The 19,416-nt window shown below is 40.6% G+C and overlaps 3 protein-coding genes across 15 annotated transcripts in view; all 3 read right to left on the bottom strand.

The window, feature by feature from the left end:
- Positions 1-2,908, bottom strand: part of lrp6 (low density lipoprotein receptor-related protein 6) — a 44,229-nt gene extending 41,321 nt beyond the window's left edge. For 3 of the 4 annotated variants that reach the window (XM_067490835.1, XM_067490837.1, XM_067490836.1), the window contains exon 1: positions 2,372-2,908. In XM_067490835.1, the coding sequence (XP_067346936.1) occupies positions 2,372-2,426 (55 nt within the window). In that variant the 5' untranslated portion in view covers positions 2,427-2,908. The remainder of the gene's footprint in view (positions 1-2,371) is intronic. The other variant, XM_067490838.1, reaches the window with a different exon arrangement.
- Positions 2,909-4,471: 1,563 nt separating this feature from the next.
- mansc1 (MANSC domain containing 1) lies at positions 4,472-15,499 on the bottom strand. 10 transcript variants are annotated; one of them, XR_010912026.1, is made up of 6 exons: positions 14,847-15,381; positions 13,672-13,756; positions 12,230-12,558; positions 8,538-8,678; positions 7,119-8,230; positions 4,472-5,561 (listed from the first exon to the last, which is right to left on the bottom strand). XR_010912026.1 is itself a non-coding variant. In XM_067490847.1 (5 exons), the coding sequence occupies exons 3-5, from the start codon at positions 12,480-12,482 to the stop codon at positions 7,179-7,181; spliced, it is 1,446 nt and encodes a 481-aa protein (XP_067346948.1). In that variant the 5' UTR covers positions 12,483-12,558; positions 13,672-13,756; positions 15,479-15,499; the 3' UTR covers positions 4,472-7,178. The 10 variants fall into 10 exon arrangements, 8 of the variants coding, with proteins under 8 accessions (XP_067346948.1, XP_067346942.1, XP_067346941.1 ...); XR_010912027.1 differs by having other exon boundaries at positions 4,472-4,778; XM_067490847.1 differs by lacking the exon at positions 14,847-15,381 and adding an exon at positions 15,479-15,499 and having other exon boundaries at positions 4,472-8,230.
- A 1,000-nt stretch (positions 15,500-16,499) lies between these two features.
- On the bottom strand, positions 16,500-18,919 carry c21h11orf98 (chromosome 21 C11orf98 homolog). Its single transcript, XM_067490854.1, has 4 exons — positions 18,786-18,919; positions 17,601-17,725; positions 17,365-17,462; positions 16,500-17,171 (listed from the first exon to the last, which is right to left on the bottom strand). The coding sequence occupies exons 1-4, from the start codon at positions 18,822-18,824 to the stop codon at positions 17,044-17,046; spliced, it is 390 nt and encodes a 129-aa protein (XP_067346955.1). The 5' UTR covers positions 18,825-18,919; the 3' UTR covers positions 16,500-17,043.
- Between the last annotated feature and the right edge of the window lie 497 nt (positions 18,920-19,416).

The raw sequence follows: 19,416 nt of genomic DNA, 5'->3' as shown, positions 1-19,416 counted from the left end.
CATACTGCACATTATGAATGTTTGGATTACTGTGATTTGTCTACATGTTTTTTTTCCTGGAAGTCTTTTGTTTGAAAGCACTGTTGTGTATCTGTCCTTCTTGCTGCCTCTTGGCCAGGTCAAATGAGAAATGGTTCTCAATTAACTCACCTGGTCAACCAAATAAAAAGAAAGAAATAATCCAAGAACCCTGCATAAACCCGAATTACTTTTAAAAAAAGAAAACCGTCTTGGGTCAGTCTGAACTCATGTCCAGTTAATGAGACGCTGAGGAGGCAAGGAGCAGCCGGGGGCTGTGCTTCCTCTCTGCTGGATCTTGGCCGTCAGCCTAACCCACAATTTGACACATCCAGAGCAACACGCCGCCGTCGGACCAGAGGGGAGGTCACCGTGAGTCCTGCAGCTCTCCCTGCCAGCCTGTTTTCACTTCACTCAGGGGGAATTTCCTACTGCAAATATTTACTAAATCCCGACATCACAACCTCAGATTCCTGCAGGCTGCTTACAACCTGAACTCTGCCAGTAGGAAATATAAGGAAATCTAATTTTCAGGATACTTTTTGCACATTGCCATTAGGGTCACAACTAATGAGTGTTTTTATTTTCTATTAATCGAATAAACACTCTGTTGAATTAGTTATGGTTTGTCCTATAAAACATCGGTTTCTCTGAGTGTGTCTTTAAATGTCTGATATTCCCTTCACTGTGATAGAAATCAGAGAGAAACAGAAAACCTGTTGAAGCCCTTTAAAAACTTAAAAAGTTATTATTAAAATTATACTATAAATACAAGGGAAATTAGTTTATAATTGTTAGTTCACAATTATAATGATGACATGATCATTTGTATTTTCTCAAGCTAAAGTAAAATTGGTTGTTCCACATTCTCAAATGTAAAAGATTCCTTGCATTTTGGAAATCATACACCCTTACAAACCCTGGAAAGCGTGAAAAAATACACCATGAAAACCTGCAAGAAATAAGCTTAATACATCAATAACAAGTGTGGAAAACAGCAAAATACGGGAAAAATGCCATAACGCACCCTCTGAATCTGTGAAGACGTCCACCATTTGGGGGTTTTGATCTGCTGAATACTGAGAAAGTACGGTGGGCTGTTTGCACTTTGTGATCACCTGAATCATTAAGAAAGTTCAAACACCTGTGTGGTCTTTAACAGGTCTGTTTTGGTTTGGATTCTATTACGATGAAATGATTTCCCTTCTAAAAAATGAAACATCTGAAAACCCCTGAAACATCATTAGATTCAATCCAACATTACTGCAAACTAGTCGCACAATTTAAATGCCATTTACTTCCAGTGTATGAACTTGGAGTTAATAATTGTTAGTTTCAGTTCCAAATTAAATAGTTAAATGTAAATGGACCAACACAAAAGACTTCATATACATTTACACATCAGGTCCTTCCAAGGATTATAGCAAAAACAGATGACAGCAAATGACAATGAAACAGGCCGATTTAGACTTGAAATAAGTGCCACAACTGGACACCGAATCAAATTCATACCAACTTGTTTCCAAAGGAATTTACAATTTCTAGTCGGTTTCGTTCAAAGCTCATAGAAAAATTTAACCTTTGGATGTTTGTCTAACTTTGACAGTCTGAAACGGGCCTTTGCCCATTTTTGCATGGTGTTAAACTGATTTTAAAATCCACGTCAAGTCGGAGAGTTTATGGTCTTGAACGCAGCTACTTCTGTCGCAAAAACGTGTATTTGTGCCTGAAGCATCCCACACAAAGTAGGCGAACTTAAGTTCAGTCTAAGGAGTCTAATGGATAAGTGCTCGAAGTTAGCTGGAGGCACCTTAGCCTGTCCCGGGATTTCTGCGTGTACCAGTTTAAAGCCCCAGAACGAGCATTAACAGGGTCCATGGGTGAAGGTGTAGCTTTGCAGAAGAACTAAACTCCGTCAGTTTGCAGCCAACTAGCTCAATGAGTTGCTCACATAGCAATTGTTGTGCTAACTGCTGCTATTCCCCGAATCTCAGGTTTCAACTGTGGAAGTTACTAAATCCAAAGTTAACATGCGAGCAAACGCTGCCAACTCGGCTAAATATCACCAATTTCCTCAGGGAATACAGGACCAGAGACGGGTAGCAAAGGTGTGGGGAGACCACTGGGGTAGTTTTCCAGCTAACACGGGCTATTTCTAAATCTCCTGCGCCCCAGCATCAAACAAGCTGGGTTGGCTAATGTTAGCTCGGCTCCGGAGAAATCCAGCCCGGGAGAGTGGGCCCTGGCCGCTCGGGCTCCTCTTCCCTAGCTGTTCACAAGACTTTCGTGTGTGTGTACGAACCACATGTGAGGGGAACACGAAGCGAAAATGCCGATTCCAGAAGAAACTCACCTCGTATGAGAAGACAAAAACTACACAACAACAGGCTCCGCAGCACGACACCCATCTTTCTCCCGATTCTTGGCCCTGCCGCCGCTTTCTCCTCAGCACCGCGTTCCCATCGCTGCGACCGCTTCCTCGGGCAAAAAAACGCGGATTTAAAATCAAAACGGAGATCGTGGTTCAGCTGGAATGTGTGTTAATTTGTCCCCACTTCCATCCTGGGGGAGCTGGCTCGGCTGCTTGCTAACTGCGCTGGATCAACTCTCGCTGTCTCTCACATTGTCCTGCAGGAGATCCGTCGTGTCCTTCCGCTGTGAGGAAGCAGCCCCCCCACCGCCTGCACCTCCACCTCCACCGCGCTCCTCTGCTCCGCTGCTTTCTATTGTTGTTCGGATTTCACGCTCCGGAGCCGAGGATCGAGGTAGAAGACGGAGACCGAGCCGGGACGTGCCCGTTTGTCCACGGGCGAATAAGAACGTAACCCGCCCGGAGCGTGGATCAGCAGGAAACGCTGTTGTGATTCTGTAGGAGCCGAAGTTCACTTACATTCCTGCGGGACTACTTTATCACAGCGGCGCACACTGTCTGCACGCACGGAGGAAGTAATCAGATACTGTAAAAGTCAAATACTCCAGTGGGAGCGAAACTACTTACGCTACTAATGCCAATGGAAAATACTACATTACAAACAGCAACTCAAAGTAAAAAAGTAGAGTAATTACAGGGCAGTACTTGAGTAGATGTACTTAGTCTCCACCCCTGCGTACCTCTACCTTTGGTTTTTTAAGTAGAGTTTTGGGATAACTTGAGAATTTCTACATTTACTTAACCAAACCATCTGAGTACTTCTTCTATCACTGCACATCATTACGCAAAAAATGTTAAAAGTAAAAAAAAAAAAAACCTGCTATACCACTGTAAAGTCCCTCCACAAGAAGCACGACATGTTTACTAAGTACAGTTGTGAGGTACATGTACTCTACCTGAGTATTTCTACTGTATGATACTTACACTCTACAACATTTATCACAAACTAATTAGCTTTAATAGTAATAAGTAATGTTTCTCACCATTTTTAGTAATTTTACTTACAAAAAGAGCATTTGGGCATCGTGCCAGTGATACTTTTACTTAAGTGAACCATCTGATTACTTTTTCCACCACTACTTACACTGAAGTAATTTCACAGTGGTCTTAGTATCTTTACCTTAAACAATGTTATTATGACTTTTATTTGTGATGGAGCATTTATACCACTGCAAAAATACTGCATCTCAACCAGTTGTAGCAGTACATTTACTCAACTACTTTGCTTAAGTACAACTTCAAGGTACTTGTACTTGTATATTTGCATTCAGTAATAATTTACCTGTAGTTACTGGGTCAATTTGCATAAAGAGTACTTTTACTTGGTTATTGAATGATGGTTTTTCTGTACTTTGTGAATAGTACCATTTTGAATGCAGTGCACCTCTGACAGCGTGTACTCTGTCTTTACATCTTCTACTGCGGTTGTAGAAGATGGTGAAAGTAGTACACTACTTCAATAAAAATACTGATATCATTGTAAATACTACATTACAAGTAATGGTGGAAAATAACCTCTTAGTCGATTATTTATCTTACTTGAGTATTGCCATTTTATGATAGTTTATTTTTTTGTTACAGTTGTAGTTGCTGATCATTTCTACCACCTCGATAACTGCATCTGTATCTCGTTAATCTAGCAGCTTCTTGTATTTGCTCATATCTCTGTGCCTCATGTTGCACTGTGGACCGAGCGGAACCACATTTCAGTCCACTGTGCATATTGTAGTGAGAATAAAGCTTCTTGAATTATGACACAGTTCACCCCCCAACTCTGAAACGGCATCCTGCAGAAATGTGAATGTGTAAATAGACCCTAAAATGTTCCAATTCTCTATGAACATACGTGATATTCAATTTGAACCTTGTATTAATGAGCTATATAAAGTTTTTTTTTAATATTAGAGATGTTGTAAATAAATACAATAATTGCTACTTTCTGAAAGTCATGAGTGATGCCTTTACATTAAGATGTACATAGTATGGGGTTTATCAGTACAAGATCTCAATTAAACAACAACATTTTCAAAAATGACATTTTTTAATCCTTACAAGAACAAAACATCAAAGTCCAAACTTATGCAAAAGCATCACTTCACAAAACAAGACCAAACTATCACCATCAACGTCATTAATCAGAGTAAAAACCAAAGCAAGAGAAGTGAAAGCAAGTCAGAGTGCAGCTTCAGGTGTTTTCAGTTTCTCAGGTTGCTGCTGCCACCTAGGGGTGGGTCCACACTGCAGCAGCCCTCCCACCCCCCCATTACACCCACATCCAATACAAATGTACTTATTATAGGAAAATAGTGCAGGGCCAGTGTCATCTTACCTATGAAAAAACAATCCAAATATTTAAAAAGAAGCAGATTATATAAAAACACAGGACACAATAGTGCATCAGTTTTCAAAGAATTGCATCCATCGTTTCAATTTTCATCCACGTGTGAAACGAGAAATGTGGAGGAAATACAAAAACAGCACAGTGCGAGTGTGAGGTGGTGATTTCAGAAGCAGTCACAGACTCGTATGGTTGAAGCACGTGGGAGTAAAAAAAAACATGCAGGAGTACATCTTATACACACAGGGTTCATTAACCCCGAGGTGAGAAGGCCTCGAAAACCAAAGGCCAAATCTTCATCCGCTCACACCTTCCCGATTGTCTTCCTGAGTTTCAGGGAATAAAAATATTGCTGTTTGTTCTTCACGTTTTTCTCCACAGTCGACAGGGCAAGTGCTAAATTCATGTCTCTTTAGGAGGAATTAACATTCAAACCGTGGAAGTTATCGCTTTAATGTCTCTGGGTGAGTTGGCGTAGGAGCAGAAGCGACTGGTGTCTGGTTTCTAACCAGTGTCTCACAGCACCCATTGTTTTGTGGTTGTTCTGAATTTGGTTTAACACTACGTACGTCAATTCTGCCCAAAGTGCAGTCTTCAAACGGTCAACACTTCATGAGATATTCACCTTGAAGGACAAGTTTGTATTGAGTCAATTCTGAATGAAAACTACAGTCGTGTTTCCATACGAACACAACATCTTTCTGCTGTTATTCTCCTGCAGTTTATACTGACCGTTAAAAGATCCATTCATGATGAAGGTTTCCACATCATCTACTAAAGTAAAAGGATCATTAACACAGTGTATAAATAACAAGTAAAACCTCTGCGTTCAGTATCCAATGTGTAGAAAGGCTCATTAACATCAGTACATCTGATATTATTGGAATATAAAGATTCATGTACTAATTTGTTTAATCCAATACTATCAGATTTAGGTTAATACTGTAGCAGCTGTAGTTATGGAGTTAAGTTTCACACTAAAATACTGATGATTAAACTGTATTTTGTTTTAATAATCACATTCTCTATAGTAGCTACAATTATCAGATAAATGTAGTGAAGTAAAAGTAAAAGTGCATTTGTTATGAAGTAACAGAAAATGAAAATACTCAAGTAGAAATACCTTCAATACGTACTCACATACTTTCCAAAATTTTGCAAGTTATTACTATAAAACATTAATAGTACATAAAATAAAGGGATAATGGAATGGTCAGTGTAAACGGGAGGAGCAGGAAAAACCTGTCTCAATGTTCGTATCAATGTTCAGACCTAAATGCTCTTTTCAGACAGACATGAAATTGTGTGAAGATATTCTGTGAGACACAGGATCATTTACTGTGATAGAGAATCTAATGCGTATCACTCACCCCTGTTGAAAGTAATGCAGATGTTGGAGAAGGATTTATGGTCCCACAGTGCATCGTGTTTAATAATCACGGTCAATGTGCATTAAAGTAAAGGTCAAAGTACTGATTAGTGATATTTTAGGGCAAACACAAACTGAGAGCTATATGTTAGTTGAGGTTATTTTAGAATACACCTCAGTCTCACAAGCATAGTACTATTACTACACATCAGCAGAAAGTAGGTGTGCAGCGCCCCCTGCTGGTACTCCAGCCCCACCAAGCCACTATTCGCAAAAGTCTTCAGAAAAATCACTAATAATTAATGTCCTTACCAACCCTACTAGTTTTTGACCTTGGACTGCTAACATTAGCCCAACAGCCGCACGTGGAAACGGGCTGACACGCTTTTTGGTTTCTGTATAAAACTCAACTCAAGTCTGCAGTTGACCACCACCAAAGGTGGTTCCGTAGTTAGTATGCGCTATGTTAAAGCTGTGACAACGTCAAATGCATAAAGCCAACGTGACGTACCAGCTGTGGCTCAGCACCACGGCTGGACAGATTTAAAGACAGTCCTGCGGTTATGGTGTGACACCTCTTTAGCAACGTGAAGCAGACATTCCTGACATTCCTTAATGTTAACAGTAATAAATGAACTTATTTACGCCTCCTTCACGAAAACCAAAGAGCAGTGCAGTGTTTTTACCCTCCTCAAACCTCATAGTGCAGGTTACAGAGCTCATTTAAATGGTTCACTCACAATGAGAAGAAACGAGTTTATCTTGGTTTTTCTTCCCATGGTGCATGATTTCTACTCAGTGGACAATGACTAATGAGCATCCAATATTTACTTCATAATAATAATAATAATAATAATAATAATGGTAAACGTGAAGCAGACATTCTCTTACTGTGTCGTCTGTGCTGTTCAGAAATAAAAATGAGTGTTAACAATCTTAAATGAAATCATTTTAAATCTTACTAATTGTTCTTTTGAGCCTCCGTGATGAAAATCAAAGGCCAGTGCAGAGCTGTTCCCTCCTCACACCTCATAGTGAAGGTCATTCAGCTCCAGTCTCGTGTAATGCCGTCTGTCGAAAGACTCCATCGCCTTACGTCCACCAATGGCTAAAGCCAACGTGAGCACAGCAAGACCCAACACCATGAATGCCACCACGCCACTCTTCACCGCCCCCTGAGCGGCTACTGATTTCCCGCGACCAGCACTCGTGTTCTGGAGGGCGCGATTGGACTGCACGGCACCTTTGGGCACAATAATCAAACTGGCTCCGGAAGTTGTCCTCGTGGTGGAGGGTTCAGTGGTGGTGGTGGTGGTGGTAGTAGCTGTAGTTTTTGTTGTTGTTGTAGTGGTGGTGGTAGTAGCAGGACGAGGAGGCGTAGTAGTAGTAGTAGTAGTAGTAGTAGTAGTAGTAGTAGTGGTGGTGGCGGCGGTGGTTGTAGTAGGTGGAGCAGTTGTTGTGGTTATTGTAGTGGGAGTTGCAGTAGTTACAGTAGTAGCAGTTGTGGTACTTGCAGTGGTCAGCTGTGGTTTCTTCGTGGTTCCAAGTTGTATTTCTTTTCCCACTGTTTCAGGAGGAAGTGATGTCATGGAGCTCGGGGTTGGGCGGGTGGTGGTGGCAGGATGAGGTTTTGGTTTCTTGACAGTTTTATTTTGCTTCTTGTTAGTTTTGTTTGGCTTTTTGGTGGCCGTGGTTGTGGTGGTGGTTGTAGCAGAAGCTGGTGTTGTTGTGGTGCTTGTGGTTGTGGTTGTGCTTGTGGTTGTGAAGGTGGAGGAAGCTGGAGTTAGCATGGGCAACCTGGTGACAATGATGACGGGTGGAGGTGCTGTTGTGGTGCCTGGTGTGGTGGTGGTTGGTGTTGTGGGAGGGGGTGGGGTTGTTGTGGTTATGGTGGGCTGTGTTGTTGCTGTGGTGGTTGGCAATGCTGTTGTACTCTGTGTGGTGGCGGCACTGGTGGTTGTAGTGGTGGTGGGTGTAGCTGGAGCTGGTGTGATGGTGAGGTTGGTGGTTTCTTCTGTGGCAGTTGTGGTGGTTGTAGTGGCGACAGGCTTCACTGTGGTTGGATGAATCAAACCTGTACGTAAAAAGACGACAGAGTTAAATGTCATCACAAGCAGAGCAGCTGAGGACAACGGTCAAAGGAAATTATCTGCCATTATGTCTATTATTGATGAGCCACCAAAATATGAAAATGGCTGTAATTCCTGAATGGTTGGTGTCACACTTTTGTGTGAAACTCGCATCTTGGACTGTGCAATATGTCAACGCATTGTTGTAAATAGATATTTTATTATTTGTCCAGTTTATAACCATTGTTGATAACTCGGTGTTGTCACACCCACTGAAATGAAAATGTGCCAAATGCCAAAAAAGTCGTTTACCTTTGTAGATGTCATACGTGTTGATGCCGTCCTGAGCTTTCATTAAAGGACAGTCCTGCTCTGTCTGACAGTGCAACAGGAAGCAGTTTTCATCGCCAGCATCTTTGTTGCCATTAAACACGGCCATGTTGCACTTGGCACCTTTACAAACACAAAACCAGGGTGTAGGGATTAGTACACATGTGCTACCTTTAACGGACTCCGACTGTTTGCTGATAGGTAGCACAGTGAATTTCATACTCATAAATAATTTCAATTAAAGCCGGGAAGATGCATAACAAGTAGTGAAACCCTAGAAGATCCTTTTTTGTTCTGTAACATCTAAGTTGTTGGGAGAAGTGTCCTTTAACGAGCCGCTACGCAAGAAAAGCTGAAGTTCTACTGCACTGCCTTTCATTTTTATACTATGATCACAAATGATCTAATTTTCGTATTTTTCTTTATTTTTTGTCCTTTCGGCTTTTCCCGTGAGTTCAGGGTCGTCACAGCTGGGACCGGGGATCAAACCACTGACCCTGTGGTCCATGGACGTCTGCCTTACCGACTGTGCTACAGCCTTGATCACAAATAATATAATGACAGATCAAAATATCACTTTGCAATAGGAGCTGCCATTTTGTAAATTCAAAGTGGCGGCAAATAATTCACTGAATATAACTATTAAATATATTAAATATATATTACAAGCTGTGAGTTCACCTATTTACATTAGTAAATTTGAGATTTACATCTCTGATTGTAAATGCTGGATTCAGTTGTTGCTGAACTGATCTTTAATCAGTACCAAATCAAAGATGACCAAAATTATCTTTACTAATTTCAGCTGCTAGATTCAGATAAGTTTAGCAACATATATATACATATATATATACACACACACACACACACTCACTGGCCACTTTATTAGGTACATCTGTACATTCTAACACAATCCAATACAGCAGCTCTGGCATGAATTCTATTTTTACAAGGTTGTAATTGCTCCGTTTTTAGGTTGGAACTGTCAAAGAACATTCGAATGCCGTCCAGAAACGACTCCACCCCCAGTTTTACCTCGATAATAAACGCATAGTAGAATGATCACCTTTGTGACAGTTCTAAAGTTAAAAACGTGAAATGTGAATGTAATATTTTTGGTGGGCTTTGTGGTCAAATAGCTGTGTAATTGTATCCGGGGACAGGACGTCTAACAGGCGAGACTCTGAGCTTTCACAGTGTGTACGCAGCGCTGCTAAAACTGAGAGCAGACCTCTGAGTACAGCGCTCACCTCACAGCCTCAAACGTCACAAAAAGCCTGTCAAACAATCTCACTTTAACCCACTTCAGTGTCTTTAGAGGCAAACGTCTAGACTCAACCCTACGACGTGGCTCTGAGCCTGGTGTTTCTGGGGGTTTGAAGCCCTTTATCCTTGTTATTGTTTAGCCCGTGTGAGACAAAATCAGTGCTTTATGCATCATCTGTTATGGATACAAGGGGAAAAATGACACTAAAGAACCTTTTCCAGTGTTTGTGATGCTCATTTACTTTTCCCTTAAATGTAAGTGTAAATGTAATCTGGTCGACTAAATTAGGCTCTGACTGCTGTAGCTTCTAGTCGCCCTGACAGAAAGATTGCAGCATGTACAGCAACTCGTTTTAGCACTTCTGTCTGTAATTACAGTTTAAATGTCCATAACAGCATTTCTCCAGCCTAAATTGGATTCTCACTTTTTAGAATCCTAATGAAAGATTTCCACCGGCACATTCTTGCAAATAAAAACATTTTACTGTAAGAAATCAACAAGTTTGATTTGACTAGTCAAAACTCCATTCAAGATAATTAAAACTACTCATATAAAGTTGACGTTTAAACATTTAATAACTGAGCTGGAGATACGGCGCAGATATCCATAATTCAATTCTTCCTAGTCACAAAAGAGCACGATGACATTATTTTCAGAACAAATGAGGTCATTTTTTTATTTCATGTGTACTCAGCCTTCAACAACATCTCTTTAGATGTACACAATGAACATTCTGGATTTCAACAATACTGTGGATATCTGCAGTGTTTTTGAAGCTGCAATTTGACTAATCATATCCAGTATTGTATCGTGGATATATGGTGATAGATAGATAGATATTGTTTTATTTCGGATCTCTGAAATAGCATTATGACGAGTAAGTAACAATTGGATTGTACACTCCCCTCCAAAAGTATTGGAACAGTGAGGCCAATCTCTTTATTTTTGCTGTAAACTGAAAACATTTCGGTTTGACATCAAAAGATGAATGTGAGACTTTTGATTTCCTTTGGAACAGAGACTTCAAATAGATTAGAGTGAATAATCCTTTGCTTGCAATAACTGCATCAAGCCCGTGACCCACTGACATCACCAAACCTTTGCATTCTTCTTTTGTGATGTTACTCCATCATTCTCCTCTTTAGCAGGTCAAATGCTCAACAGGGTCGAAGTGTAAAACCTTCCACTTCATGCTCCTGATGAACGTCTTTGTGTGTGTTTTGGGGTCATTACCTTGCTGCATGGTGGAGGGTCTCCCAGTCCGTTTGGTTGCATCTTTCTTTCAATTGACAGACAACATGTTTCTTCAGACTTCTGAGTTCATTTAGCTGCTGCCATCATGAAGTTTAATGAAGAAGCCGTGCAGCCCCAGCCATGACGTGACCTCCACTGTGTTTCACAGATGAGTACGTTTGGGATCATGTGCACAACTTCTCCATCACTTTGTTTAAGGTTCATGTTTGTCTCATCAGTCTATAAAACCCCAGGATTTGTCTCACTCAACTCTTTACTTTTTGTTAAATTCCAGTCTGTCCTTCCTATTCTTCTTGCTAATGAGTGGTTGCAGCTTCTGGTTTGGCCTCTGCACTTTTGTTCATGAAGTCTTCTGCGAACAGTAGATTGTGATACCTTCACTCCTGCCCTCTGGATGTTGTTGCTGATGTCACTAACACTTGTTTTAGGGTTTTTCTTTACAGCTCTCACAATGTTTCTGTTGTTAACTGCTCCTGTTTTCCTCGGTTCACCCATTCAAGCTCTTTTACTTAGTACATCACTTTCTTCTTCAGGACAATTGTCTATGGCCAATGTTTTTGCAATGGCTCTTATTGATGTTCCATCTTCTTTCAGCGTCATAATAACTTGTTTTCCCACCCATAGACAGCTCTGTGGTTTTCACGTTGGTTACGTCTTAACTATAAATGCAGTCTGACAGGCAAAACTGAAACCGAGCTTAGACATTCAGTGCTATTTATTATTTGAATAATTGATGTCGTATGACACCTGTCACCTGTGTAACAAAACACACCTGTCAGTCAAATGTTCCAATACTTTTGCTCGCAAGGAAAATGGATGGGTTCAAACAAAAGGTGCTATCATCTAAGTTTTCTATCAGATCCAGATGTAAACACCTGGAAATAAAAGCTGAAATGTAGATCTCATTTCTAATATTCATCTTTTGATGTCAAACCCAAATGTTTTGAGTCAAAAATTTAGAACTAGCCTCACTGTTCCAATACCTTTGGAGCGGAGTGTCCATATTTGAAATTGCAGTTTTTCCTAGTAAGAATTCTCTTGCAGATTATACAATTATTTTCTGGATAACTTGGAAGAAATGAATTATAAATATGAGCCACAGATGTCCAGTTTGGTGACTTAATGGGAAACCTGTTGCCATAGCCACCCTTACCTGGTTTGACATCAGCTGAGCAGCAGGCGAGAACACAGTCCCGCTCAGACCGGACCACGCGAGCATCCATGATTGTCGTTGGTTTGTTTAAGGCCAGTTTGACGTTGACCATAGCGCTCTGGTGCTGTCTGGAAAAACACGTCTCCGGTTCCACCGCCGACACAGGAAGAGACGTCATTGTTAGCATCAGGGCGACGGCGGACAGCAGGAGCCGGAGCATCCGCATGCGTTGACTGGACTCTGGAGGAGACATGGCTGCTGCAGAACTACACTCTGATCACAAATGTCTCAGTGTCCACAGGAGAAGAGCAGAGATCCACACAATTGTACTGCAGGACAACAACACACAAATTAGTGATGCAGTAAAAAGAAAAATCTGCTAAATGACACTCGTCTCTGTCTTTTCTTTGATTAGTTTCACATGTTCTCTGTGCAGGTTTTGTGATGGAAACACAACCAACACAGACCTCGTCCAACTCATCAGAGCAGCAGAACCAAAACTCACAACAGAGTTTGGTGAATCTGAATTCAAAGATTTGTATTAAAATAAATGTGGATCTGGTAAACGAACACAAAAACGCTTATTGGCTTAAGACAGACATTGGCGTCCTGACTCTTCACACGTTACAAGCAAAACAGACACAAACACAATTAGGAACAGGCTGGACTGACAATGTCTATTTTTGTGTTGGTTAAAATAGAAATTAATTCTTAGTAATTAGCATTTTACCATGTCCACACAAGATTATTAACAAAGACTCAACTTATTTGACAGAGACCCTCATTCCACTAAAATCTGCCTATTCGCATCTGCACGTCTCAAAATGATTAATAGAAATATTAATAGAAATAAAAGAACATTTTCTGCAGGTTCCAGGACAGATACGTCACCTACTTCCAACTGACTGCATGTCAGACGAGGGAAACAAAATGTTCCGTTTGATACGATGCTGAACTGGTGAGAGATTCATTTTCTCCTCAGTGGCAAAAATACATGAAAAGCAAATCTCTGACTTCGCTCAACAACTCATCAAAAGCCCATTAGAGCAGGTTTTCAGGCTGCAAACCCCATGAAGTTCACAACTTCTGTAGTGTTTGAAAGTTTCTAAAGCAAACAAGATTAAAAGGGTTTGTCTGCAGCGACAGCTCCTGCTGCATGTGACACAACAAATCCTTCTGTCTCCTGCCCCGAGTCCCAGATCTATCTTTGCAACGACACCACATCAAACAGAGGATAAAATTAGAAAGTAATCTGGAAGCAAAAATAGAAAATCTAAAAATGGAAGCAGCCCCTGAGGTCCAGTCCTTTTCTTTAGGTTTCTACAGAAGGTGGAGGAGACAATCACACCTCAAACTCATCTAAATCAGGGTCTAAAAAAAACATTCAGAACATTTTTAGCTTCCACTTTAAAAAGACGAATGACGAAATCCCAGAAACTCACCAGCCAACAGTGTGAGCAGTCCTCCATCAGATGCTCAGCACTTCTGTGGGTCCACAGTCCACAGAGCAGGACTTTAGCCCGTCTCCTGTGGAGGACAGGGAGCTTTCATTTAATGTTATCGTCTTTACAGCTGCTGCTATCTGAGCCACTATCAGTGATGTTCCTGCACCCACGAACCTTGGTCAGGCTCATTAAGATTTACCTTCATATTAACAACAATAATACGATGTCATTTATATGTGGAAAAAAGTTCAATCTAAATGCCCATAATACAGTTTTTACCGGAGCTTCAATCTGCATCTTTTGATCGTTCAGCTGGAGACGAACTGAAGCAGCTCAGGGAAAAAGCTGCCTAACTGGATTCTTAATAAAACTATATTGAGATTCATAATCAAATCTAATGATGTTTTTCATAAACATCTGCATAACATCTACATTTTTATGACTTTGTGTTGAAATATGTTTGGACGACGCGGACCCGAAGCGAAGACGCGTAGAACACAAATAAAAAGTGAGCGAACAACTTCGGCTCAAATGGCGAACTGCAATAATGTAATAACCTACTTTTCTGTAGTTTTTTTACCCCGTGACTTCAGGGTGTAACTGCTTCTTCTAGTACGATTTCAAACGCATGTTCCTCGCCTCTATTTAAGTCAGTGGTTTCCACACGGTCGACTTTTATGTCCCCAGCAGGCGAACTGAAGGCGAAACGACGGCAGACGGGAAAAAAAAAAATCCGAACCTGAAGCGAAAACAGGTGCGTAGAATGTGATTGAAACCGAGCGAACAAGTTCTCGCTTGCGTCAGGCGAAGTGATTAGCGAACGTAGCCGGGTCGAACCAGCAGCAGAGGGCTTTGGGGGTCGGCCCGTTAGCGAACAAACGTCGCTGGGGTCACAGCACTGGATCGTTAGCTTGTTAGCCGTTCGCGGCCAATTACTTGCGAACACTTCTGGGGCGAAAGCGAAGCCGAAAACAGCTCCGTCACCGTCCAGATGGAGCCAGAGGCCGAAATTAACAGTCGGTTAACGCGAAAAGCTGCGATACAGACGGAGATTAATGAAACGCTTCGAAGCACTAAGCTAATGTTCGCTCCGGGACAGAGCTCGGTGCTTCTGCTGAAATGGGATTTGAGTTTCCCCTCCGAAGCTCCACATCCGCAGCTTTTCTCTGTACCGAGGACGCAGATTAACTGAGCGCGACCTCCATCCTCCCCCGTCGGTCGAGCGGCAGCCTGATGGGTCGGTGCTGGACCGGAGACTGGAAGCTCACCAGCAGCGGGTTCCGTCAAACCAGTTCAGTCCCAGTAAGCGAACACGACGCTCTCATCCGTCCTGAGAGGACATGTTGATTTTAAAGAAAGACTGGAGACACGATTCAGAAACCGGGTTTTTTCTCTACTCCAAATGTTGGAAAAGCGGCGTCTGTCACCGTTAAACGCTCCGGGTCACATCGGAGCTTTAGTTAACAAACCAAAATCCCCACAGCTGCATCTGGTCCCTGTCTCCAGGACGATGAACCACATTACATGATGGCCGGTGCGGAGGATCCGCTTCTCTCCGGAGTCTGACCCATTTTAGTCTTTGTCCTCTGGAAGGGGGAGGGATGGAGCCTGCATCCCGAAATCTGTCTGCAGCACTGTCCAATTATCACATCCAACACACTTAAAAAAATCATGTGCAAACACAAATATCACACAAATCAAAATCTGAAAGAAATCAATTTTAAGTAAATGTCCAAATAAGCAATTCATAGGCAGGTTCATCAATAATTGACGATGCAGAAGATGAACAATAAAAGCTCCTCACCAGTTTAGATTTGCAGCGATGCTAAGGAGACATTTGCAGGAAGTTGTTTTAAATGGTAAGAGAAAGAGTTTGGAAGTATGGAAGATCACTGCTGCCTGATGGACAACAAATAACACAATTCTGAAATATTAAGTCAAAATTGGGACTTGAATAAAATGATTCATTCATATGGAAAACATGTTTTAAATGTTAGGATGAACAAATACACAAATAATCATTTAAAATCATCATGTATTTAAAACTGGGGGTATTGTGGAAAACACACAGTTTAAAACGATCACACAAACATTTTCCTGCAGCCAGTTATATCTGATGTTTAGCCAATATATAGGACATTTACTAATATGAACCATCGTTTGTTTACGTCTATTGTAGGAGTCATTCACCATCTTTTCCTTTACCTGGCAAAAATGAGTCTCCACATAATGACATGTGAGGTTGAATACTCTAACTCAGTTTTAAAGCTACCTTAAATGTTAAGGAATTACATAAATGACGTCATGACTTTAATCCAAACTTATGTAAGAATTACAGCGCTTCCATATCTTAATGATTACATATTTAGGAAAACTACATTTTTGTAAGTAAGCATAGAATAAAACCAGACTTAATAAAGTTACACAACAGCTTCTTTTTTTTTTTTTTAAATGTAAATATCTTCCACGTCTCATCTTCACATGAAGAGGTACAATAGAAGCCTCTGGTGTCAGAGACTCATTTAACAGCTCTGGCAGTGATTTGCAACTAAATGTTTCTGAGTGAGGCTCTACTCAGTCAGACAGGAGCAATGATCCCTGCTTGGTTAGTAAGTTCATTAGCTTCTTATTTATGGTCCTTTGATGCCTATGACCTGACAGGCTGTGTAAAGCGTGGCAGAGCATAATAGGAGAAGTAAATCTGTTTGACAGCAGGTAGAGGCAGCAGAATTGTCCCTGGATTAAATTCCACACTGTACTTTTAAGTCAAATCATCTCGAGGTACCATTGTGATGCCATCTGAATTTAAATCAAACCAGTAAAACCAACAGTAAGAGGTTTAATGTTACAGGCTGTGAACAGTTTAACAAGCCCACATCTTACAGAAAAATCAGGCGTGAAATAAAATCCCAAAACAGTGTCAAAGTTGTCTTCTATTGACTTAGCAATCAAGTCAAAGTTCTGACATGGCAACGTCAGCATTTGATACAATTTGACTAATTATCTGTACTGTTTTAAAATTATCACTAACACATTTTTTGTATTGTCAAAATTGTAAACAAGAAGGCACCTAGATTATGAGCATCTATACCAGATTTCTGACTTTTAATAATAACACATTAAGAATAAACATACTTAAACCATATAATCCGACATCGTCTCCGTCCAGTATCTTATCAATAACATCACATCCTGTCTGACTCAAACAGGTACAGACAGAGTTTTATCCCGCTGGGCACAAACAGAGAAAGCGCTTGATCAGATTTCAGAGCGCCAATCATGGTTAACTGTGTCCCAATTGTCCTTTCAACTGAGACACAGAACACTTCCCTATATGTCAAAGAAACAACTGATATTTCTGTCGTTTCTTCATTCAGCATCTGCCATCTCTACATCCTCCTGGGATCCAGCTGCTTTCTTCTTCTTCTTCTTCTTCTTATTCTGGTTCCGAGCTGAGGATGATTCCTGTTTCTTTGGCAGTGGAGCTACCAGCCCAACTGAGGAGAAAGACAGAGGAATTTTTATATTTTGGATTTATTAAAGCCTTCATAAACCATCAGAAACCTCAGAACTAAATGTGGATTATGTTTTTTTTTTTTAAATCTTTTCTTTCATATTGTAGCTTTAACCAAGCTGCTATCTGTGCATCCTTATCTGAGGTCTGACTGACGGCTTCATGTCATCGCTTACCTTCCATAACGGCCTTCTCCTGTTGCATGTGGTGCAGCTGTTTGAGGAGCTTCCGTTTCTTCTTCCCAGACAGAGTGATGTTCGCCCTCGGACTCGTCCTGAAGGAGAATGATAAGACAGAAACAGGACAAACAGGCGGAATGTTACGCACAGTTTGCAGGATGTTAATGAAGTATTTTGAATTGTTTGATTCAATCAATGTGTGTGCTGAAACATTATAAATGTTGATGACTGACTTCCTCTTCTTCAGGTGATGGACAGTAATGAGACCCTGGTCGACCACAGCTCCAACTATCTGATGTCTCTTCCTCTTGTCTCGACCCAGAACGCGCCGCCTCTTAAAAAGCCTCTTACCCAACTCCTGCAAGTAAACAACAACATAAACACGAATAATATGACTTATGTACAGGTTCACAGCTTCTCTTTTGGTGGTCAGGGAAACTGAAGCATCAGTGAGTCAGGATTAGTAAAGTGATGACAATCAGAAGATAACACTTATTATTTGGGTAAATGTTTGAACACAGGACTCTTAATCCTAATAAAGTACTTCTGTGTTTTGTTACTTGTACTTCATCTTTGTAACAAGGAGGTATTACTGTCAGTTAAAACTGTAAAGTTACTGTGTGTTAAAAGATGCAAGTCCTACAGAGACGGAGAAATACCACTTCGTATTCTTTAGCTTAAGCAGTAAATACATTATGCTCCAAAGTGTACTTTCAGTCCAAAGGTACAAGTACTGCACTAAGAAAGTGATTCCTCAGTAACTGATGAAAAAATATACAAATAAAAGCAATTGAAACACTTCTTCATCAACAATAACAAATCAGGATCTGCAAAGTAACTAACGTGTTAATCTAGTGAAGGAAAAGTAAAAAACAAAACGCATTTGCTTTCCATCATTGACTGTTTCTGTAGCTAGGTACGTTAGCATGAGCAAAAGCTCCGTTCGCAGAAATGACCACTGCTGTGTCAAATGTACTAGTGAGTCAATCATCTGGTGAGCGTCTTCTGAACGTGGCAATGGTTATTACGAGTTATTAAAACCGGCTTCTCTACAAGACGGTCAGGAAAATACTATAATGTCCAGGATAAAAACTTTAACTGTTGTTCCGCTGTTAGTTTCAGGGTCCTGTTGTAATCGTCTGGATGAAAACAACATGATAAAAAGGAGTTTTGGTGGATTCACTAGACGTCTTCGTAAAAAACGGTCAGCGTTTTTTAACGATTGTTTGGGATTTTAAATCTAAATTACCCGCAACCGATAGTTATGGAGCAACTGTGTTAGCGGGCGATGCTAGGTGCTAACTCTCCAAATTTACATTGTTTAACTGTAAAAAACAACGAAAATGAGCGTGAAACTTTATTATCTTCCCTCATCAAACTTTACCTTCACACTATAGACACAAAACGGTGTTTCTTACAGTTTTTGGCCGGTTTATCTTCCCTCCTGGAGGACTCATGGTGATCCTCTCGCATGGGTACCACAAGGAGCAAGCGTCTTCTTCTACTGTTAAAATCAGAGCAAATTTGTCTTCTTCGCTTTTAAGTCGAGCAGGCGGAGCTTCATCGCCACCTACTGACAGTCAGAGGTACTGAAAATCTTTCTTTGGTTAAAAGCGCCAGCAAACTACAACTCAATAAAAATGAAGCATTTCATGTCCTGCATTGGACATCATGGTAAAAGTATACAAGAATCACCATGTAAAAGTACATAAAATTAATACAAACAAGAGTAAAACATTTAATGTATCAGTGCGTTTAATAGCTTACACAGGTGGAAAGTAAATAAGTACAATTACTCAAGTAGAACTGTCACATACTTTTAATGTACTCAGTATTTTATATTTACTCACATTTACTCCTCAATCTGACAGATGCAGATTTTTTAAAAACAGAATCTGATAAACTAAACGCTATTATAACATTAGTTTTTATGTTTCTTTGTCAACTGTGTCACCGTTATTATATATGATCAGTGGACAAATATTTTTCTCTTTAATATTTCTTCCTTTTTAAAACTTGCTTCTCACTAAAGGGACAATTATTAATTAG

Source organism: Channa argus, chromosome 21 (genome assembly GCF_033026475.1).
Source record: "Channa argus isolate prfri chromosome 21, Channa argus male v1.0, whole genome shotgun sequence".
Lineage (NCBI taxonomy): Eukaryota > Metazoa > Chordata > Actinopteri > Anabantiformes > Channidae > Channa > Channa argus.
Note: the sequence above shows the minus strand (reverse complement) of the source record. Positions and strands in the feature narration are given on the sequence as shown.